Source organism: Ciona robusta, chromosome 4 (genome assembly GCF_009617815.1).
Source record: "Ciona robusta chromosome 4, ASM961781v2".
Taxonomy (NCBI): Eukaryota; Metazoa; Chordata; class Ascidiacea; order Phlebobranchia; family Cionidae; genus Ciona; species Ciona robusta.
In genome coordinates, this window is record NC_143238.1 from 1,393,343 (window position 1) to 1,412,968 (window position 19,626).

General features: G+C 36.8%; 5 protein-coding genes across 10 annotated transcripts; 2 read left to right on the forward strand and 3 right to left on the reverse strand.

The window, feature by feature from the left end:
- Nucleotides 1–3: 3 nt before the first annotated feature.
- Nucleotides 4–4,010, reverse strand: LOC149736386 (uncharacterized). 2 transcript variants are annotated; one of them, XM_089876802.1, is made up of 6 exons: nucleotides 3,858–4,010; nucleotides 2,735–2,973; nucleotides 1,988–2,113; nucleotides 1,820–1,915; nucleotides 1,568–1,708; nucleotides 4–1,450 (listed from the first exon to the last, which is right to left on the reverse strand). In XM_089876802.1, exons 2-6 carry the CDS (start codon nucleotides 2,958–2,960, stop codon nucleotides 273–275), a joined length of 1,767 nt encoding a protein of 588 aa, XP_089732928.1. In that variant the 5' UTR covers nucleotides 2,961–2,973; nucleotides 3,858–4,010; the 3' UTR covers nucleotides 4–272. The 2 variants fall into 2 exon arrangements, with proteins under 2 accessions (XP_089732928.1, XP_089732927.1); XM_089876801.1 differs by lacking the exon at nucleotides 3,858–4,010 and having other exon boundaries at nucleotides 2,735–3,086.
- Nucleotides 4,011–4,838: 828 nt separating this feature from the next.
- Nucleotides 4,839–7,514, forward strand: LOC149736387 (uncharacterized). The gene is made up of 5 exons (XM_089876797.1): nucleotides 4,839–5,346; nucleotides 5,424–5,549; nucleotides 5,605–5,712; nucleotides 5,768–5,947; nucleotides 6,149–7,514. The coding sequence occupies exons 1-5, from the start codon at nucleotides 4,995–4,997 to the stop codon at nucleotides 7,351–7,353; spliced, it is 1,971 nt and encodes a 656-aa protein (XP_089732923.1). The 5' UTR covers nucleotides 4,839–4,994; the 3' UTR covers nucleotides 7,354–7,514.
- Nucleotides 7,362–9,992, reverse strand: LOC149736388 (leucine-rich repeat-containing protein 61-like). 5 transcript variants are annotated; one of them, XM_089876823.1, is made up of 6 exons: nucleotides 9,870–9,992; nucleotides 9,510–9,740; nucleotides 9,018–9,230; nucleotides 8,713–8,781; nucleotides 8,503–8,562; nucleotides 7,419–7,918 (listed from the first exon to the last, which is right to left on the reverse strand). In XM_089876823.1, the coding sequence occupies exons 1-6, from the start codon at nucleotides 9,892–9,894 to the stop codon at nucleotides 7,719–7,721; spliced, it is 798 nt and encodes a 265-aa protein (XP_089732949.1). In that variant the 5' UTR covers nucleotides 9,895–9,992; the 3' UTR covers nucleotides 7,419–7,718. The 5 variants fall into 5 exon arrangements, with proteins under 5 accessions (XP_089732951.1, XP_089732952.1, XP_089732949.1 ...); XM_089876824.1 differs by having other exon boundaries at nucleotides 8,518–8,562; nucleotides 9,510–9,743; XM_089876822.1 differs by having other exon boundaries at nucleotides 9,510–9,743.
- Nucleotides 9,989–14,039, reverse strand: LOC149736389 (transcription initiation factor TFIID subunit 2-like). Its single transcript, XM_089876790.1, has one exon. The coding sequence runs from the start codon at nucleotides 13,815–13,817 to the stop codon at nucleotides 10,353–10,355; it is 3,465 nt and encodes a 1,154-aa protein (XP_089732916.1). The 5' UTR covers nucleotides 13,818–14,039; the 3' UTR covers nucleotides 9,989–10,352.
- A 135-nt stretch (nucleotides 14,040–14,174) lies between these two features.
- On the forward strand, nucleotides 14,175–19,533 carry LOC149736390 (ras suppressor protein 1-like). The gene is made up of 9 exons (XM_089876821.1): nucleotides 14,175–14,308; nucleotides 14,544–14,690; nucleotides 15,675–15,846; nucleotides 16,190–16,308; nucleotides 16,773–16,855; nucleotides 17,347–17,461; nucleotides 17,814–17,946; nucleotides 18,317–18,415; nucleotides 19,132–19,533. The coding sequence occupies exons 2-9, from the start codon at nucleotides 14,585–14,587 to the stop codon at nucleotides 19,175–19,177; spliced, it is 873 nt and encodes a 290-aa protein (XP_089732947.1). The 5' UTR covers nucleotides 14,175–14,308; nucleotides 14,544–14,584; the 3' UTR covers nucleotides 19,178–19,533.
- Nucleotides 19,534–19,626: the final 93 nt, after the last annotated feature.

The following is a 19,626-nucleotide window of genomic DNA, read 5'->3' on the forward strand; positions in this document are numbered from 1 at the left end:
ATGTTTTCTGACATTTTCTTGCTTTATTTGACGAACAGTAAAACTCTAAACATTACCGTATAAATTGGAGAGCGCTAAAAATTGATCTCGATTTGGTACTTTTATATAACGATATAAATTAATCATCTTTATTGTATCTTAAAGCGTCATATTATAGACTGGTGGTAAGCAGACACTCGCGCGAGAATACAAAAAAAATGTAAAGCAAACTACTCTTAGCAAAAGGCAAAATAAAGAGATTGCATGCGGTATAGGAATTAAGGATTTTTGTTTTAGTCGAACAAAGCAACGAAAGATTTGAAGTTTAAAACTCCGCCTTCGATAACTATGTCGCCAGCCATATAAGCAGAAAATCCGCTGCGAGTTTTCTTTATGACATCTCTCCAAACCTCTGACGTCATTGTCAGCGTGACGTCAGTCGAGTCCGGCATGCGACTCTTCATCTGCACAAACTCACATATGCAGTTACGTACCAAGAAAACAAAGTCTCGTTTAAGATCACTAAAATGAAACCGAACTGATTGCTTGAATTTAGGGTCGCATCCTTCTGCTTTAAATCGTCGTGGAAACGTTGACATTATATCTTCAATGTAAACTTTGGAGAGAAACGATTCCTTTACTTCGGTCATGTCGAGTACTATACCACTTCCATCAAGCTCCACGATACAAGATAGATAGTAATTTCTGGCCGTCCAGTTACTTGTGCCTTTAGCTTTGTGTTTAAGCGCCTTGATCATTGCAGACTTTGCCTCTTCATACATTGCTTCTCCAGGTTTCGTAAGTCGTAACGCCATTGCCGAAATCTCCAACGCCCACTGTCCTTCTACGCATAAGTAGACGCCCTTATTTTCAAAATGCGAATACGATAACTGTAAGTTTTCCTCTGCACTTTGCAACATGTTCTGTATGCTGTTCTGTCCACTCATCCCGAGCAATGTGTTAAACTTCTCAGCTCTTTGCTGGGAGCTGAGTGGCGTCAAGTCCTCCGGGTTGCCGGTGAACCAGCCAAGGTTCTGTCCATAAATACTCCGCACCGACCACTCTACTGTCCCGTACCACTGCTGCAAACTCTTTTGTTCTTCTAAATGAGCTGGTAGTCGTACAGTTCTAACAATATCATCCAAATGCATATTCTTGTTTATGCATCGAATGGTCTGATCGTATACAAACTGCATGGCATCCCGATACGTCGTGATTGTTTTCCAAACTTCATCCTTCCCTATTACAGGATCCATATGTGAAGGAACCAAATATTCAGGCTTTAGATAACGTATGAAGTCCAGGCTCTCCACCCATTGTCGTACTTCACGTATCTCACCACGCACAGGATATATATTGGGGAAACTGCTGTAAAGGTTGTCAGCGGAAAACAAGACACCTTTATCAGGTAACCATATGCTGCAATGATCGTTTGTTTCACCAGGAGTATGGAAGAGCTGGATTTTTACTCCTATATTGGAAAATAAATCGATTCTATTAAAATATCAAACCGCTGTTTAGCACTACCCCTATAGTATTCCATACTTACATTACGTTGTCAACACTTATAGCTTCTCATATTACTCACCCGCTATATTCAGAGTTAGTTCTTTATCGAAAGTATGAGTTGGGTGCACAGCTGTAAAAGTAAAGTTGGGTACCTTGGAAGATGGTAGCTTCATTCCAAACTGTCGGGATGTTCGTTCCGTCGCCCCCTGTCTCGTGAGAACTTCAAACATAATTACAAAATGTGAAAAATGCTAAATTCGAAATATATAACCGTATTAGTATCACGCAGAAGTATTTTGGATTAAATTTTCGGTAAAATAAGAATCCTTACAAGATTCCGATAATTGATCTTTGGTAAGTTTATGTGCATACACATCTATTCCTTTCTCTACAGTTTCTAGAACAGCATCCAGTCCACCAGTATGATCTGTTTAATGATTCACAATATAAATGCCTTGTCAACAAAACGTAACTATAAAAAAAACGTTTTTTTAACAACCTGCATGAAAATGTGTGACTAGAATTGCTTTAATTGGTTTGTCAGTGATGTTTCTGAAGGCAGCAAGAACTTTTAAAGCAGATTCAGGACCCAAAGTAGAATCGACAATAATTATCCCATCTCGACCTGGCAATTGAATATAGTTTGTGCTAAATGTGAAGTGTAAATAAGAACACACTTGTATGTATGTATAGTGAGGGAGATAGAACTTTTCATGCCCTTTATCTCGTTCCATTTGGTAAGTATTTACATAAACATATAACCCGATCCCCGCAACTCCAAAATGATGTTGTAGTTGTTCAAGACATAATTAGGAAGTATATGATTTAGGTTATAGGTGCTAACTGAGTGTCCTATTTTACCCCACAGTACTAGATACTAACCGCTGGCCAATATAGAAAATAAAGAGTATTACATAGCTTTATAGGTTTGGATTTGTGGTTGACGGTGGGATGTGAGCTAGTTTGAGTTTTTTTTTATAGAAATGCTTAGTCACCGGCACCGCAGCGTAGCAAGGCGGTTTGATTGTTTAAGAAAAAGAACGCTGCATAGTCTGTATTTTCTAGATACGCTAAGCGCTGTATGTCGCAGTTTTAGTTGAGAAACCTGACTATTTTATAAAAAGGGCTTTTGGTTTACAGTTCTGAGCAAAAGCACTACAAAAAAACATGCTTAATGCTACATTAATATTGGCATGTTCCATGGCTATATTGCGGCTGTGGTTCACACAACATGACTACACCATACCTTCGATCATCGCCATATTTGCCATTGAAAAGCTTCTTGCTACGTATACTCCATCAGTAACTGTTATAACTACTTCCTTATTCTGTGCGTTCAAATCCATTTCATTTGTCAAAACATCATCTTGCTGTACATGGCTTTGTTTTAAAGACGCTGGTGCCTTGAAAACCTTATGATAACCGATCGCCAGTAGAATGGCTAACGCACCCAGCTTCGCAAGGGTCGACATTATTGCCTTACTTCTGTAGATAAAAGCACTATAGAACTTGCATTTAAAGCCTTTTAACTATATCCTAACGTGCAGTGTGCCAAACTTTTAACGACAAGCTGATCACGTATTTTGTTCGCTGTGAAATGGTAAAGCAAGAGAAATAGATTAATCATTAAACACGTCGCACGAGAGACGAAAGTTCTGCGCCGACCGTTTACAAACTGTTTGACTTAAACTAAAGTAATTTGTAGCAATGTTTATTACGACATAAATTATTCTCATGCCAATGGATACATAGAAGTAATAAAAAGTAAACAGGCTCTTGGACCAAGAAAGGTTTTAAGCATTGTTAAATCAGCCTATTGCAATTCCAATGCCATGCGATTCACACGATTGCCTATTGGTATTGAATTTACACTGTGTGGCTCGCTTACATGGACTGGGCAAGCTGTACGAGTTTTGTTTCTCAATTAAATGAGAATCGACTGCGCATTTACAAATAAAACATAACAACAACATGGTAAATATATAGTAGGCTACTGTGGGTAAGATGGGATATACAGGAGGGTGGGGGAAGATGGAACACCTTTTAACTGTATTTTCTCGTCGCATTTAGTAGTAAACAAGAAAGAATTATAAAACTATATCCCCACAACTCTTTGACCGTTGTTAATTGTTTAAAAAAACGATCAGGACATTTGGATATTATGTGCTAAAGGTGTCCCATCTCCACCTACACTTATACCGCTAGCAAAGAATCCTATTTTTCCTGGTAGTGATTTTACGCTTCTTTAAAGTCGTGGGGGTGTGGCTGTATAGTTATGTATATTCTTTATTTACTAACTAATGGGTCAAGAAATGACAATAAAAAAATGTCCCATCTTGCCTCACACTGCTATAGTAATTACACCATACCTTCGATCATCGCCTTTGAAAAGCTTCTTGTTAAGTATATTCCATCAGTAACCCGTACAACATCCTTTTTCTTGTGTACGAAAAAGTCCTCATCATTTTCTACGATATATCCAGTGTCATGCAGCGTTGTAGTGCGTTACCGAGGCACTGGACCCTTAAAAACATGATAGAAGTGGGGCAAGATGGGACATATTTTCGTTCTATTTTCTCGTCTCATTTAATAGTATACAAAGAACATTTCAGAAATTAGGAAACTGAATCCTCACGACTCCTACAGACCCTTGGCAATTGTTTAAAACACGATCAGAATATTTGGACAGAATGCGCTAAAGGTGACCAAGCGCGAACCACTGCCTACAGATTGAAATAACAAACAAAATTAACCGCTCGTCATGGGACATTATAAAGTGCACGGATCGTAACTAGAACATATTGGATTGGAGCAAAGTTAGTAGAGACGTTGGGTTGGACGCTTGATGCTGCTATTTAATGTAAGACGTAATATAACTCTCTACCCCTGCCATCCATATTGTAATGTTCATATCTGCAGTACAAGGTGGATTGGGATAAAAAATGGAACACATGTGGTATGGCCCTGGAGTTGTCCTGACACGCAAGGAAAAATAAGTGATAATATTGATTCATTTTTTTCTACCAGAAAGCAGATTAATTATTAATCATGGTGTACGAGAGGTTAGCGTCCTACGTCGATCGTTACAATTGTTTGCCAAGTCAGCAGCCCGTAACATGTTTTTCTTGACATCCAATGCAAAAGGGGCAACAGTCACTTGAAAACGCAAGCCCTTCAATCAAGAAGGTTTCCAGTATTGTGCGCAGCGCAGTTTGTTATGTCGCTGAAATTCCCTGGCATTCGTTTCGCAAGACCGATTTTGCGAGTTTCAATTTACGCTGCGTGTCTAGAAACCACAGGCAAGGCAAGCTGAAGGCTTTAGTTTAAAGTAATTTTACACGGCTTTTATGAACGACTAACTGGACAGACGACTGTAATATACATTGACTGTATCAAGCAAAGTTGGAAATAGCAAATAAGTTGAATGAACGCAGAGTTAGAACATTACACAGACGCATTTGCCTCCGGTAAAAAGGACTGTAGGCTTACTACAGATCTAGTCATGTATGACGGCTCAATACACAATCAGGACCATTGGTGTTAGTTCATTACCAGGTGTTAACCAACTAATAAGACATACGTATTTCTGTGACAGTTCCTATGAACTACTGTTGGCTGTTACCATGCCAAACAAATTACTGATAACTATTGCTGTACTTGCCATTGCTTATTATGCAAGGTACAAATCAGGCCGAAGGCATTCTGCAAAACAAGATCAAGTGGTCGTAACATCAATTAAAGCGCTGGCTGATTTGGAAAAACACTCCGAGAAATTTAATGTCGCTCGTGTGGAGAAAGTTACAGAAGGCGTTTACGTTGCTATTGGTTACGCTATTGCAAATATGATAATGCTGGAAGGTGGGAAATATCTTATATCTACTAAAACTCTTGGATACGTTAACTTACTGAATATTGATTTGCTAATTTTATTACAGGGACTGATGGCATAATTATCGTTGATACGACCGAAAGCAAAGAGTCGGCTTTGCAAGCAATGGCGGAGTTCAGAAAGATCACAAACAAACCATTGAAAGGCATCGTGTTAACGCATTTCCACGCAGGTTATATAGTTGTATGTTTTCTGCATAAAATGTATTGTTGTAATTTTGCTTTTAGATCATTTAGTCGGAGCTGACGGGTTAATAGATCAAGCGGCGGAATCAGGAAATCCTTCTGTTAATATTTACGCACATGCGTCATTGGACTATGAACTGACTCGTTTCTGTAAGTACTGCATTATATTTATATGGGAATAAATGACTTATATTGTATAATACAGACACCATAAGTCAATACGGGTTCTTTCGTGGCAGTAGACAGTTTGGTACCTTCCTGAACCACGGGAAAGAGGCAATAAACGCGGGTATCGGGTTTAAGCTAATGGTTCCACGAGATATAAGCTACAACGTCACACCGCCCACGCACACATACCAGAATAAGCAGACATACAATCTCGCAGGTTGTTTTTTTTGCTAAATAGTACGATGTAATTGTAAACAGTTAAATATATATCATATTTTTAGCCGCCCAATCGTTAATTATCGTGATTGACATATGCCAGTTACCATGTACACTGTATATTGCGTAGTATGTGTCCATGTGTTACCGCCTTGTTGTCTTTGTTTATATATATCTAACGGCAGTTTCCTATCTTATGCAGGAATTACATTTCAGCTAATACATACACCTGGCGAATCGGATGACCAAACTACAGTGTGGCTTCCAGACACAAGAGTTGTTCTTCCTGCTGATAATATTTACGAAGCTTTTCCAAATCTATATGCAATACGGGGTGCGCCAGCAAGGGATTGCAGGCAGTGGGCTAATAGTTTGGACATCGTTCGTGATTTGAAAGCAGAGTATATGGTTCCAAGTCACACCAGACCATTAGTTGGCGAAAAAAAGATTTACGATACAATTACCTCGTACCGAGATGCAATTCAGTTCGTCTATGATCAAACTGTTCGTTTTATTAATAAGAGATGGGAAGTGGACGACATTGTTAAACAGGTTCGATTGCCAAATGTACTTGCCACGCATCCTTACCTGCAAGAGTTCTATGGCACCGTGGAATGGTCAGTGAGAGGCGTTTATGACAGTCTGAACGGATGGTTTGATGGCGATCCAGTTAATTTAAGCCCGCTATCGAAAAAGGAAAAAGCAAATCGTTTTAATGCTTTGTTGGAATCTGATTTAGGCGATGTAAGCGGTCCTATGAAAATGTTAAACACAGCGGCGTCCTGTCTCGCAAAGTCGTCAAAAAATTTGAACGCAACAGGTTATCACTTGCACAACGAACTGCAGTGGGCCTTGGAACTTTCCAGCATGGCGTTAAAGGCAGCTGATCCAGCAAGCGAAGAATATGAACAAGCTAAGCTCTTATACGTAGAAGCATTGCAGTCGCTCGCTACCATGATGAAAAGCGCCAACGGACGTAACTACTATCTCACGTGTGCTCGGGAGATCAGTTCCGGTTTAAAAATCACGATGTCTCCGTTGGGCATGCGACAAACTGTGGCTGGAATGGGCATCAGTGATATAATGAGACTCCTACCGTTCCGATTTAATGCGGAAGCTTGTAACGATGAAGAAACCTTTACTGTCGCATTCAGTTTTCCAGACACAGACACCACGTTCAGCTACACTGTACGACACTGCATTGCTGAATATAGAGTGAATGCCGTTCTGGCGTCGCTTGATGCAAAACTTACTGTATCTTCAGAAGTGTGGAAAAACGTTTTGGTTGGTAAACGAAATGCTGTCGCAGCATACGCGGCAGGCGAACTTCAAGTCGAAGGGAGTTGGCTAACTCTTAAGCGCTTTTTGGATTTACTGGAGACTTCAGTGAGCGACAATGACAAATAGTAAAGCAATTTTCGTAACATTGATGCGGTTTACTTTCATGTGTGCAAAATCAGTAAATAAACAAATTATTTACACCTATTTTAAGGCGACGATTTATTTCACACTATGATCTTGACGACAAAACCTCATTTTGATTATCAAATAAATTTCTATGCACCAAATATTTGTCAGTTACATTGAAATAAGTAAGTTACACTAAAACTAAGTTCAAGGTTATCATGCAAAAGTGTAAAGTATAAAACTAAAAGTTATTTAACTTAACAGCAGTACATTGTTCAAAGGCACCGTGTTAAAAGATTAAAAAGGTTTCACAGTGAATTTTCTAAAAAAATTATTACTTTAAAAAAAACAGTTCATCTTTTCTATTATGTTGTCATTCTTGTTTTGAACTGATCCAACACTACACTTGCGGTTTCATCAGCTTTCTTACACTCACATAGAACTTTCTGGAACTCCATAATATCATTGTTTGAACTTGTATGGACTTCAGGTAACGTTAGTTGTTTGGAATCAAACCATGGACCTGGTAATGGTCGTTCAACTACTGGACCAAATGGTCGACCACCTGTGTAAAAATTCAGATTTTTTTTTTAACATCTGTGTACAAAACTTGGAACATTTTTTAACACGTGTACAAAATTGGGAACCTTTTTGAACACCTGTGTACAAAAGTGGGAATGTTTTGAACACATGTGTGCTAACAGATGAAAGCAGCTTTTTTATTTAGATTAAGTAGAATAGGCTGAAGGGTTATAATAATACTGTTGTGCGAGAGCCTAACAATGAATTTCACTGATTTATCCTTGTGTGGTGGTGCGACTTCAGAAGCTATAACATGAGTGTTCTGTTTTATACAAGTTGTTTATGTTAATGAGTTATTACATAGGAATGGGTAATTTGCGAGTGACTTATTTTCTCTCATGCCTACAATTTGAAGAACCTACTGGCAATAATACTTTTTTAAAACAGACACAGACAGCTCAGGAAAAAGTTAAGATATTAGGGCAAAAATAAAATGATTTCTAGGTTAAGAGTAAGAGAAAATTTGCACTCAACACCAGGATAATAAAGAAAAGTAAAAGCATTAGAAAAGAGTTGTCTACTACCAATGCAAACTTGCCTACCACACTTGGCACACATATAACTTACCTGGCGTACTCTTACCTAATTTGCATGAATTGCACGGACAATATGGTTCGTGATAAAGAGCTATATATATAAAACAAAAATCAAGTAAGGTAATATTAATATCAGGTTCTTGTAATAATTTTTTTCTGCCATAGAAATGTATACATTTGATCCACATAATTGAATATACGATATGAATACCCAGCTACAGCTAGTGTAACATGAACTTACATTTTATTTGTTCATCAAGTTCTTGGCAGATCTTGTAGAGGTCACTTCCAGGACCTTTAACCCTTTCACCTTTAATGATATATTATTTTGAACATGCAATCATTATTTATCAGTGCTTGGAATGTTTTAAATCAAATAACCAGCTCAATGATTGTAAATACAAAATGTACATGTTTCAGCCATATATAATAAAATGAAGCTGCCATGCTTTGCAAAGATAAGTAAACTAATAAATTAAAGTTAGCACGAATTTAGTTAGGGCAATATTAATCAAAAATAGTAAATTCGATAGTAATATGTCTCACCATCAAGCATCATCAACTGTGGAAGCATCTTCAGTGTAGATTTATGATACAAATCGTTATCACACACAAGGTTTGAAAGCTTTTTGATCCCATCATAAAGCCGAAGTTTTTTTAAACTGGCGATACTGCACAAGCATTTGAGTCTATCCATGCTACCAATCATGTTACCTGCTGCATTTAATTCCTCAAGGTTTTCCATGCCACTTAAAGGGTCTAAAAAGAGAAAAATAAAAAAAAGGGGTTGAAAAATATAGAGGGGGTGTCAGTTTAAGTTTAACCATAAACAGTACACTACAAATAAAAAGTAACATACTAATCTTTGCATTTTTAATCTGTATTGGGCCATAAAACTGGTTGAAGTTGTTAGGTTGTCACTTAAACACACTTATATTAACAATTATTTCGGTTACTTGCAAAATGTAGTTATTAAAAATATATATAATAAAAATCTTTAAACAGAAAACATCATAAACAATTACTAGACCTTCTCACCTAAATTTGTGATACGGTTTGAAGAAATATTTAGGTAGGTTAGTTGTTTTAGACCCCTCATAGCGCTAATAACTGATATTTGGTTGTATGATACATCCAGTCTTGAGAGGTTCTTGCATTTGAATAAAGCCCCAAGATCAACTATGTGTTTGTGATCAAAATAGAGAATTTCCACACTTTCAATTTCAAATTCCCCAGAACGCGATAAGATCATTTCGGATGTTAGAACGTCTTCTGAAAAAAGTCAAACATTGAAATAATACATTCAAAGTCAATTAAGTGATATTGCAGTATTAGTGATGGACTTCGGCAAACAGCAATATCACATTTAAAATGAAAATATATGTATTACATACGTACCTTCAGATTTAGTACTTGAAGCCATCGTTAATTGTTATCTACAAAATGATCCTAGCCTACCAAAAAGTTTGGGTAACAAAATATCAGCGAGCTGTACATTTATGTATGAACAACATTCATTCTGAAAGACAAGTTTTATGCATTTTAATGGTTGCAACAACTATTTATCATAATACAAAACGGAATATCATTGGTAAATAGAAGCTGTGGTACCAGATTTATTCGCTTAAAGTAATAAAGTGGAACATTATAAAACAATTTTACTAGCAAGCACATTCGAATATGAGTAAAATTAACTGGCAATGGTTGGTATAAAAAAATTAATTATTTCAGAGAAAAAATTTCACCATTAACAAATTAATCTGGTTATGAAACGAGGTTTACCATTAATGCAAATCAAAATATTACAAGCTAAGAATTTTAGACAAGATGTTAACATTACACACATAACATAGTTGGTATAAAGTAAATGTTGGCCAGAATCTATTCCAGTGGAGAATTCACTGCAGCAAATGGTGAGTGAACTGAACTGGAAGGTGTGGCAGGTGATGACCAGTCACTGTCTCCACGCTTATGTCTATGTTTATGCTTGTGTTTCTTCTTTTTCTTCTTATCTTTAGACAGAAGTTGTGGCATGGAGGAGTGGCCATGCATCATGTTTGGTGTTGACGAGAGAGAAAAGTCTCCGCCAGAAAACTTCGGCGACATCTGCCACGAGGATGGCTCATTACCTCCACCCGGTGTTGAAGGCCTTGAGGGAATGTCACCGTGGGATAACGACAACAGACTCTGTGCTGCAAGAACATCATCAGTGTCAAGCAAACTGCTGCTGCGTGACGGACCACCAAGTTTAATTTTCATGGTCAGTTTATTTGACTGATCTTCCCCGTATGAAGACATGGGCATTGATGTAGGTCGCTTTAACCTGGGATAATCATGACCTTCATATCCTCGTTTATCATGGGCAGTGTTGGGATTAATCTGAGTTCGCTTTTCCTTTAAATTGACCACGACTCCAAACTGTGGAGCGGGTAAACATTGCGGACGACCTTTACCGAAAAGTTTAAAATACAAATCAATGGCCTCGCATCTAAGGCGTGGGTCGTAAAAAGTTTCATGGTTTATATAAGACCACAATTTCTCCACAATCTCTGCGTTGTTAAGTAGCGACTTATCACCCTTCTGAAATGGTGGATTTCTCACTAGAGCACGAATGATTCCGTATTTAATTTCTGCAACTCTATCTTCCCTTGCTAAATCCAGCAACCAGTGCAGCTCATCCACATTTTTATTGGCTTTGATTACATCCACTAAGCACCCTACAGCTGCAAGTCTGACATCCCTGAAAAATCCAGGTGCAGCATAACTTTTAAAAAGCTCAATGTCAGAAGGTAGGTGACCATTCCTCTGCAAATTTCTGATGGCTCTTAGACAGCTAATAGTGATAGTGTATCTATAAGAAGGCAAGTGCTTTTCAAGATTTAGGAATCGTGTCACTTCATCCACTATAGTGTGGATATCCATAGGCATGGAATCTGCAGTTACTTTCTGGTCTGACTGCAATGTCACTGCAGGAGTGATGGTGTTGTTAAGAGCATCTACGAGTGCAGATCTATAATAATTATCTGAATATTTATTTTTTGAGTTATCGTTAAACTTAATCAAACCAAACAAGTAGTGCAGGATTTCTTTTGGGCAAACACCATGTGTGTTACGGAGCATTGACATTGCCACAGGTAGCTGCTTCTGTAGGAAGTATTGCTGAAAGTTAGAGAAGTTATTCATTCGAACAATGGGGGGTGAAGTATCGCAGCAGAAAAAACGTGTGAATAGATTTAACATGGCAGGAGGGCCGGTCCATGTGTTGACCATTGCATTAGCTGTGTTTGCCAAGCTTTTGCACGCCTGCATGCGTACTTTGTAGTAGTAATGTTCATTCTCAATGATATCTGTCAATGCATTTCTTGTTGCTGGAGTTGAGAATGTTTCCAATGCACCGATGGCTTCACTTTGACCAATTACATCCCTTTCATATCTAAGTTGGTACTGCCACATGTAGTCTGGCTGCTCAAAATTCACCAGTCGTGGTATGTTAACATCTGGGTCGATTCGGATCCACAACACCGGTGAGTCTGGATCCATAAAGGACAAATCCATATCCACCTCTTCCCCGTTCAATAAAGGAATTTTCTTACGTTTATTACGCCGACTTTTGGAGTGACAAGGTAAATCATGTTTTGTAGTATTTTCTTCAATTTGTATTGTGTGGTTGAAGGAACCATCTAATTCCTGCACACGAACTGTTAATGGGCCGACATATTTCTGTGTTCCTTTGTTTATAATGTCAGGCTTGATATCCAGCTCAACTGTGTTTCGTTTTCTGTTGAAAACAAACTTGCTGTTGAACCTAACAATACCACCTTTGTGCACCCATTGGTCTATTAGGTTTGAGATATCTTTGCCTGATACTGAGTAAGTGGATTTAAGAAACCCTGCAGTTGAAAGCAGCATTGTAGACCATGTTGAGCTTATTACTTTCTGCTGAGCTGAGGTGTTGGCCAAAGACAGAAGCTTGTTAAAAGCTTGAAGTAGCAATTGAGGCCCAATACGATTTTCGATTTGTCTCATAACCAAGTGTGATTTACACCTCATCATTTTGTAATAAGCAGGTGACACAGTATGAGGGTGTTGATGGGGAAAATGGCGACCTAAAAACGAATCCTTGCCTGTGTTGTGTAAAACCACAGGACCAACTGTGGTCTCGTATTGACACAACTGCTGAGTTTCACTTGCGATCCAGTCTCTGTATTCACTGTTTCCAAATGTGCTTCTCAACCATAGCCCATACAAGTAGCCAGCTATGCCAGCAGGTACCCAGTAATCATTCCAAGACTCACGAGCCATAAAGCAACCAAAGAATTGCTCTGATAACGCTCGTGCCATGTGCTTGCGTGTAATTGGTGTTTGATCCAAGACTATTTTACTAAACAGCAAATTAACACTGAACACGCTAACAGAAGCATATGGTAGTGTATCCTGGTATGCTTCATCCACAAATACTTGTTTATAGCAGGAATAAGGGAATCTGAAGCTTAAAACTTCCTCAAAAAATTCAAACACCTTATGACAGGTTTCAGTTGTGTGCTCAAGTAAAGGCATTAACTGTGGAAGGCAAAAATGTGTGACCTCGTGCATATTAGGATCAACTAATATTTCAAAAGGCCCTACTGCCAGACAAATGTTAGGAGCAGCAGTAGGAATACTCAACACATAATGAAATGTTTTTCTTTTACGATCAGGGGTGTACACTGTTTCCACTAAATCTCCACATGAGACTGCTGTCATAGAATCTTCAACAGTAAACTCGAGTTTCCATGTACAGGGTTCACTGTATGTATCCACACATGGAAACCAAAGGCGAGCACAGTTTTCCAAGCCAAATGTAAAAAGATGGGCAGCTCTTTCTTTTAATGATCCTTCTGCTTCAGGTACAACAAAATGTATTCCCCCCTTTGGGTTTTCTAGAGTAAAATCCATGCTCACACATAGGGGTTTCTGCTCTTTTATTGTTTTAGAGACCTCCTGTGGCACGCGAATTGTTATTTCTCCATGATAACCGGTATCTGGATCCACACTTTCCACAGCTGTGAGATGACAGGTACTTAAAACATCAATGTTTCGCGACTTTGGGTCTCGTTGAGCTAAATCCAGAGATGGATCTTGGTATTGAAATGTAGCTTCATGGTTGTTAACACACACACGATGTATCCGGGATTGTTTGCTGTTAACTTTAATAACTCTGATGTCCGATTTCTTGGGTTGTAGCATCAATTCGACGTAGCCCATAAGGGCACGACGTTGAAAATTTATGGAAGTGATGCATAACAGTTGGTGACTCAGTTTGTATGGTCTCTGAAAACTACTCGACTTTTTATCTTTTCGATCCATAGTAAAAATTGATTAAGAATTGAGATTAATTCATATATTGCATCGTTATTATAAAATTTACTCTGCATTTGTATAAAAATATGAACACGTAATAAACGAGTTAAACGACGTAAAAACAGCCTAGAATTACCTATAAAATGAGGCTGACTAATGTTAACATACCCCGTCCAATATATATTTCATAAAAGCCTAATAACAAAGTCTCTGCAAGATTAGTAGCATTACATAATTGACACTATCCGCCATTACATGATTCATAATTCACGTTGAAACATTAAAATAGTTATTTACGAGTGTAACATATTTCGTTTGACTCACATCACAAAGTTTTTTTTTGTTTTCTCTCCCCCTTCTCTTTTCTGAATTAAAAAAGAAACAAGTAGTCAACTTTGAAGAACTCTGTTCCGTAAGAAAAAAGAAACATACAAGGCCAGACAAAAAGTGCTTTAGGAGATTGCAAACAATACGATAGCGAAACAACTGACAACCAAGTGAGTACAAATGTTAATGTTTACGTTGCTTTTAATGATTTGAACCGGCATAATGTGGTAATTAAAGTGTAAATCGAATAGGCTTTCACATTTTTTAAAAAAGAGGTATAATTTACTTTAAAATATGAATAAAGTGCTGTAAGAAACAGATTTTTGTTTACGCGTCATACGGGTGTGGTCACTTATCTTTATTGTATGTATTGGTATTGTAAACTCTATTTTTGCCACCGTTTAGGTTAAGTGACATATTTGGAAAATATCCTTGAAAACATCACAATGTCCAAGTTAAAGAAGATAGTGGAGGATTCCAAGAATCAGAAAATGAAAGTAATTGATCTAAGTGACCGAGGAATTCAAAATCTTAATGAAGTTCCTGGACTGAGTGAGTTGCTTTATTTAAATTAGTTTCAACTGCTATAACAAAATTGCAACAAGCTGTTGCTCAATTGGTAGACCCAACTCATGCATGGGCACAGCCGTGGAAGTAAATCAAACTTAACAACAGAATTAATAATAATTTTACGCCACCAAATGATAAATACAGTATATCCGAACTTTGCTTTGTTTTGGGAGTAAACATTATTACCCCTGTTGTGACGTCACCAACGGTTTCGGTGCGAGCAGCGCCTGTCGTGATGTTATTGATATGTGCCAAAGATATGGCTAACAATGTTATTGTCCATATACACAGTATCTGGCATGCGAAGTCGTATGCAAACCTGTGTCCAATTCCGCTTGCTGCAGCGAAATCCGGACAAAACAGACAAAACGGACAAATTTCGGATACTGTTTACAGCCACCTTAAAGGGCCTAAACACACCCCAAATGTACTTCGCTTTAATCGATAGAGTGTGTTTTTCTAATTCCAACAACACCTTACTTGTTTTAATCGGTTCTGTATAACCAAAGATATTCCAGCTCAAACACCGTGAAATTCAAAAAACTGATTTGAAAGTTGCGTGGCGAAAAAAATTGAGAAGTGTACTACCCACGTGACAAACACGTAACAAAATTGTTGAAGCGTGGCCGCTCTCATTCAGAAAGGCGAGAGGCAGTGTTTTCAGCGAAAAACGAGAGAACAAAAAAAAAACGCAAAAAAGCACAAAAAAAACGCAGGTTTCGCTTTTACGAATGAATCAGTCACGTGACTAGTACGTTCCTACGTCACAATCACGGAGCTGGTAGTAAAAAAAAGATAGCGCTAGAGATCACTGTTTGAGGACGAATATCTCCGCCTATACTGGACCAATTTTAATAAGCAAAGTATTTTTGGAATCAATAAAACGGTCGCTTTATGAATTTACCATAAAAAATAAAAGTGACGTGGGGTGTGTTTAGGCCCTTTAAGGTTATTTTATTCTAACAGTGATGCTGGAACATGTCACACACTTGACAATGAGCCACAATAAGTTAGCTGCAGTCCCACCAAGTATTGGGGAACTTGTTAATCTCGAGATGCTCAACTTGTTCAATAATCATATTGAGGAGTTACCAACTTCATTAAGTGGATTGATGAAACTGAAGATATTAAACTTGGGGTAAACAGACAATGTTTTTGTTCGACATATATATATATATATATATATATATATATATATATATATTAAATAATGAAGAAAATTTTGATACCTAATATTCAAATACCCTGTTTGTGTTTTAAACAATTAACAACGGTCCATGGGAGCCATGCGAAAACAGTTTAATAATTCTTTAAATGTTCTTTTTTACTACCAAATGGGACAAGAAAACAGAATAAAAATGTGTCCCACCTTACCCCACCATGCTATAGTCTTTTTAGTAGCCTATAAATATTAAAAATAAATGTTTAGGCTGTTTCACTTTCAGCATTGTACAACACTTGTACTAAATTAAAAATTTCAGAATGAACAGATTGAGTCATTTACCTCGTGGTTTTGGTTCGTTTGCAAAACTTGAGATGTTAGATTTGTCGTACAACAACCTCAGTGAAAATTCTCTTCCCTCTAATTTCTTTTTCATGAGTAAGTTTAGTTGTGTGCAATACTACCTAGTGCCTACATTATTTCAACACAGAGAGTCATAAATCTATGTCACTGCAAAAATATGTTTTGGTTATACTTTTCATGCCTGCGTGAAGTCATTAAAATCTAAAATCTGGCAATGCCATCTCCACCTTATGCTCAGATGCACATTATTCTAATGTGCACAGTCATTAAACGCCATCAACATCATATATTATTTCAAATCAAAATATTGTTTAAATTACAACATTATTTTCTCGGTAAAACATGAATTAAAATTTAAAGTTTGGAAAAGAGCATTGGTTAAAAAGTGGGTTTTTCAACCAACATACAGTAACTCACTTAGTTTGAACATGTACCCAAAACAAATTAATATATATATAATTGAAAGGAGAGTGCTCGTAAAGTTTATTTTTTATTTAACAAAGTATTTTAATTCAATTCATCATGAGTTTAACTTACAGCAACCCTGCGTACATTATATCTCGCTGATAATGATTTTGAGACGTTTCCAGCGAATATTAACAAACTGCAAGATATGCAAGTGGTGAGTTTATCAAGTTGTAACTTGTTATGAATCATGATACACTGTGATGTGGTACATTGTTAAGTGGCCCTGCATGCTACTCTCGCCAATAGGTTTTGTTCAAGGCTCAATGCTGCTGTTATTATTGGCATTTGTGTGCTTGAGCAACACACTTAAAGAAGATTGCTCCAACCCAGTGGTCATTATTAGTTCTAAATTGTCATCCTATATATGCTATGTTAAATAAAATGCAAAAAAATCCCCTGCATATATAGGTGGAACGTGGTAACTTGAAACAGAACTTCTGTGTTACCACGACTGATGTTGCCATGTGAAGATAAATAATTTAGTTTGAATATGCCAACCCAACCCATGTATTCACAATCTCTCAATTCAAAGTAATATCAAACTTCCTGCCTACATATAAACTGTATACATCCTGCTTTACAAATGTCCCCAATTACTGTATTGCTATTTGATATCTTTGATTTATTTTTATTAACAATTTTTAGCTGAGTTTAAGAGACAATGATTTAATCTCACTTCCCAAAGAAGTTGGGGAGTTATTAAAATTAAAGGAACTTCACATCCAAGGAAATCGACTGACAGTTCTGCCACCTGAATTAGGTAAGAATAAATAATAAGTTAAAAAAACACTTTTGTTGATTTGACTGTATGGAATACTAACTATAGCAGGTTTTCCTAGGTAAAAAGTATTAATTACTCAAGTATATTAACTCATAGCAAATATTCTTTTTGAAATAGATGAAAGCAACCAGTTACCAAAAACATCTAAAATTTGTATTGCCTATTACCTGCAGTAACTATAAGATACTAAAAAATATAACAAATTTTATATGCAAGATCATAGAAATGGCAGTTGCCGATTTTATACACCTTTGGAGTATTAAGTGTTTATGTTTCTTCTTATTCAAAATACCTTAGTAAAAGTAAAATCACCAATTTCATCACATTTCAGGTAACTTGGAATTGACCGGACCTAACAATGTTTTTAAAGCTGATCGTAACCCATGGGTGGCTCCCATATTGGAACAATTCATGTTAGGAAACTCTCATGTGTTTGGTTACATTAGATCAGATACATACAAGTAGTAAGTGATTCATTCATTTTTGCTATATGTGATTAGTGAACACATTTATGCACATTAGACATTACCTTAGGTTTTTTCATATGTATATGTTTATGCTTGTGTTGTAAGGTTTTCCATTGAGGGGCAACACACAGCCCTCTGCTTATGGCCCTGTTAATATAAAGTCAAATTGATGCAGAGTGGTGAATAAATTAAAATACGTAAATATGTTAAAACAGCTCTAGGTAAAGATTAGGTTATTCATTTCATTGATAAAGTGGATACCACAAACCCACAACCCATGAAAGGTTAGGAAACACCAACATAATCCATCAGTATTTAAACTATTTATCACACGACCACAGAATGAACTTGAGTTATGTTGTTTCAGTTTGCACGGGCGACACATACACGCCGAACCTGCCCCTCCACCCAAGAAGGATGACAAAGCGAAAAAAGCGTGCCGCAAACCACTGCATAACAAAAACAAGTAGATCCCAAACTCACATAACACTCGTACAGCTTGTCTAGTCAGCTTTTACACCATGGTGTGATAAGCTGCATGCTCTTCAGTAACTGGTGGTTCCATCATTAATCTCACAGAGATTGAATGCATAGCATCACTAATAATCATCTACTGTATGTAATTTTACTAACTGAATGCACCTTACTACACATTTCTGTTTATAGTATATTTCTGTTTTTCATTTAATAGTGTTACCATATCTAGTATATTGTAACATTGCAAATATGATATTGGTTTTTATTTAATTCTGGATTTTGTGTGGTCTAACACTTTATGGTTACAATTTTTCCCCTCTTGTCCTATTACACAAAATCTTGCTAGTATTTTATATACCAGCTTGACATAAACAATGAAATTCTTTATATTAAAAAATAATTTGTAATGTTGGACAATATTATTACTTTCCATCAATTCCAAAATTTTTGCTTTGCTGAATTCTTTACTTTCTTTTTATTGCATATATTAACCAGCATTCAAATTTATATCCTCGTAGTTGAACAAACTATCATTTAATTTAAAACTCAGTATCTTTTATTCCTTCCACATTTTTATGAAACATCACAATTCACCAAATGTTTCCATGACTGTGTTTATTAAGGCATGTCTCACTTGTTCCGAAAACCTTCTTCAGAAAACGTTTTGAGTTCCTCAGTTGCCCACCCACAACTTTTTGCTTGCAGGCACGACCGCAAAGCAAAGTGCCCATGTATACAACAAGAACGTTAGTTCTTCAGAAAGCCCTTTCCGAACCAATTTACGCTGAAAGACATTTGTGCAAAGCGATTTTTGTATTTTCCTTTTTTTCTTCCGTTCTCAACTTTTAGTGTCTTATCATGTGTATATAAATATGTTTATCTTATCGTAATAATGACAAAATATTAGGTATCTGCATTTCTGTACATACATACCTACGTTTGCCAGTTAAAATCATAAAATATGTGTTTGCAAAGATTTTTGATTCGTTCAGATCAATTTTTGCTTATAATTAAAATGTATACGTTGAATTTCAGTATTACTCGGTATGTGGTGTTGTTGCACTATTTGCTGCTAAAATGTATAAATAAATATAAAACTATACTGTTTATGATTTGTTATTTACTTAGGAAACCTTAAATGTTTGTAACCAACTAGGTATGTTCGTGACAAAAACCAAAGTAAGCAAAAATTGTTCACAA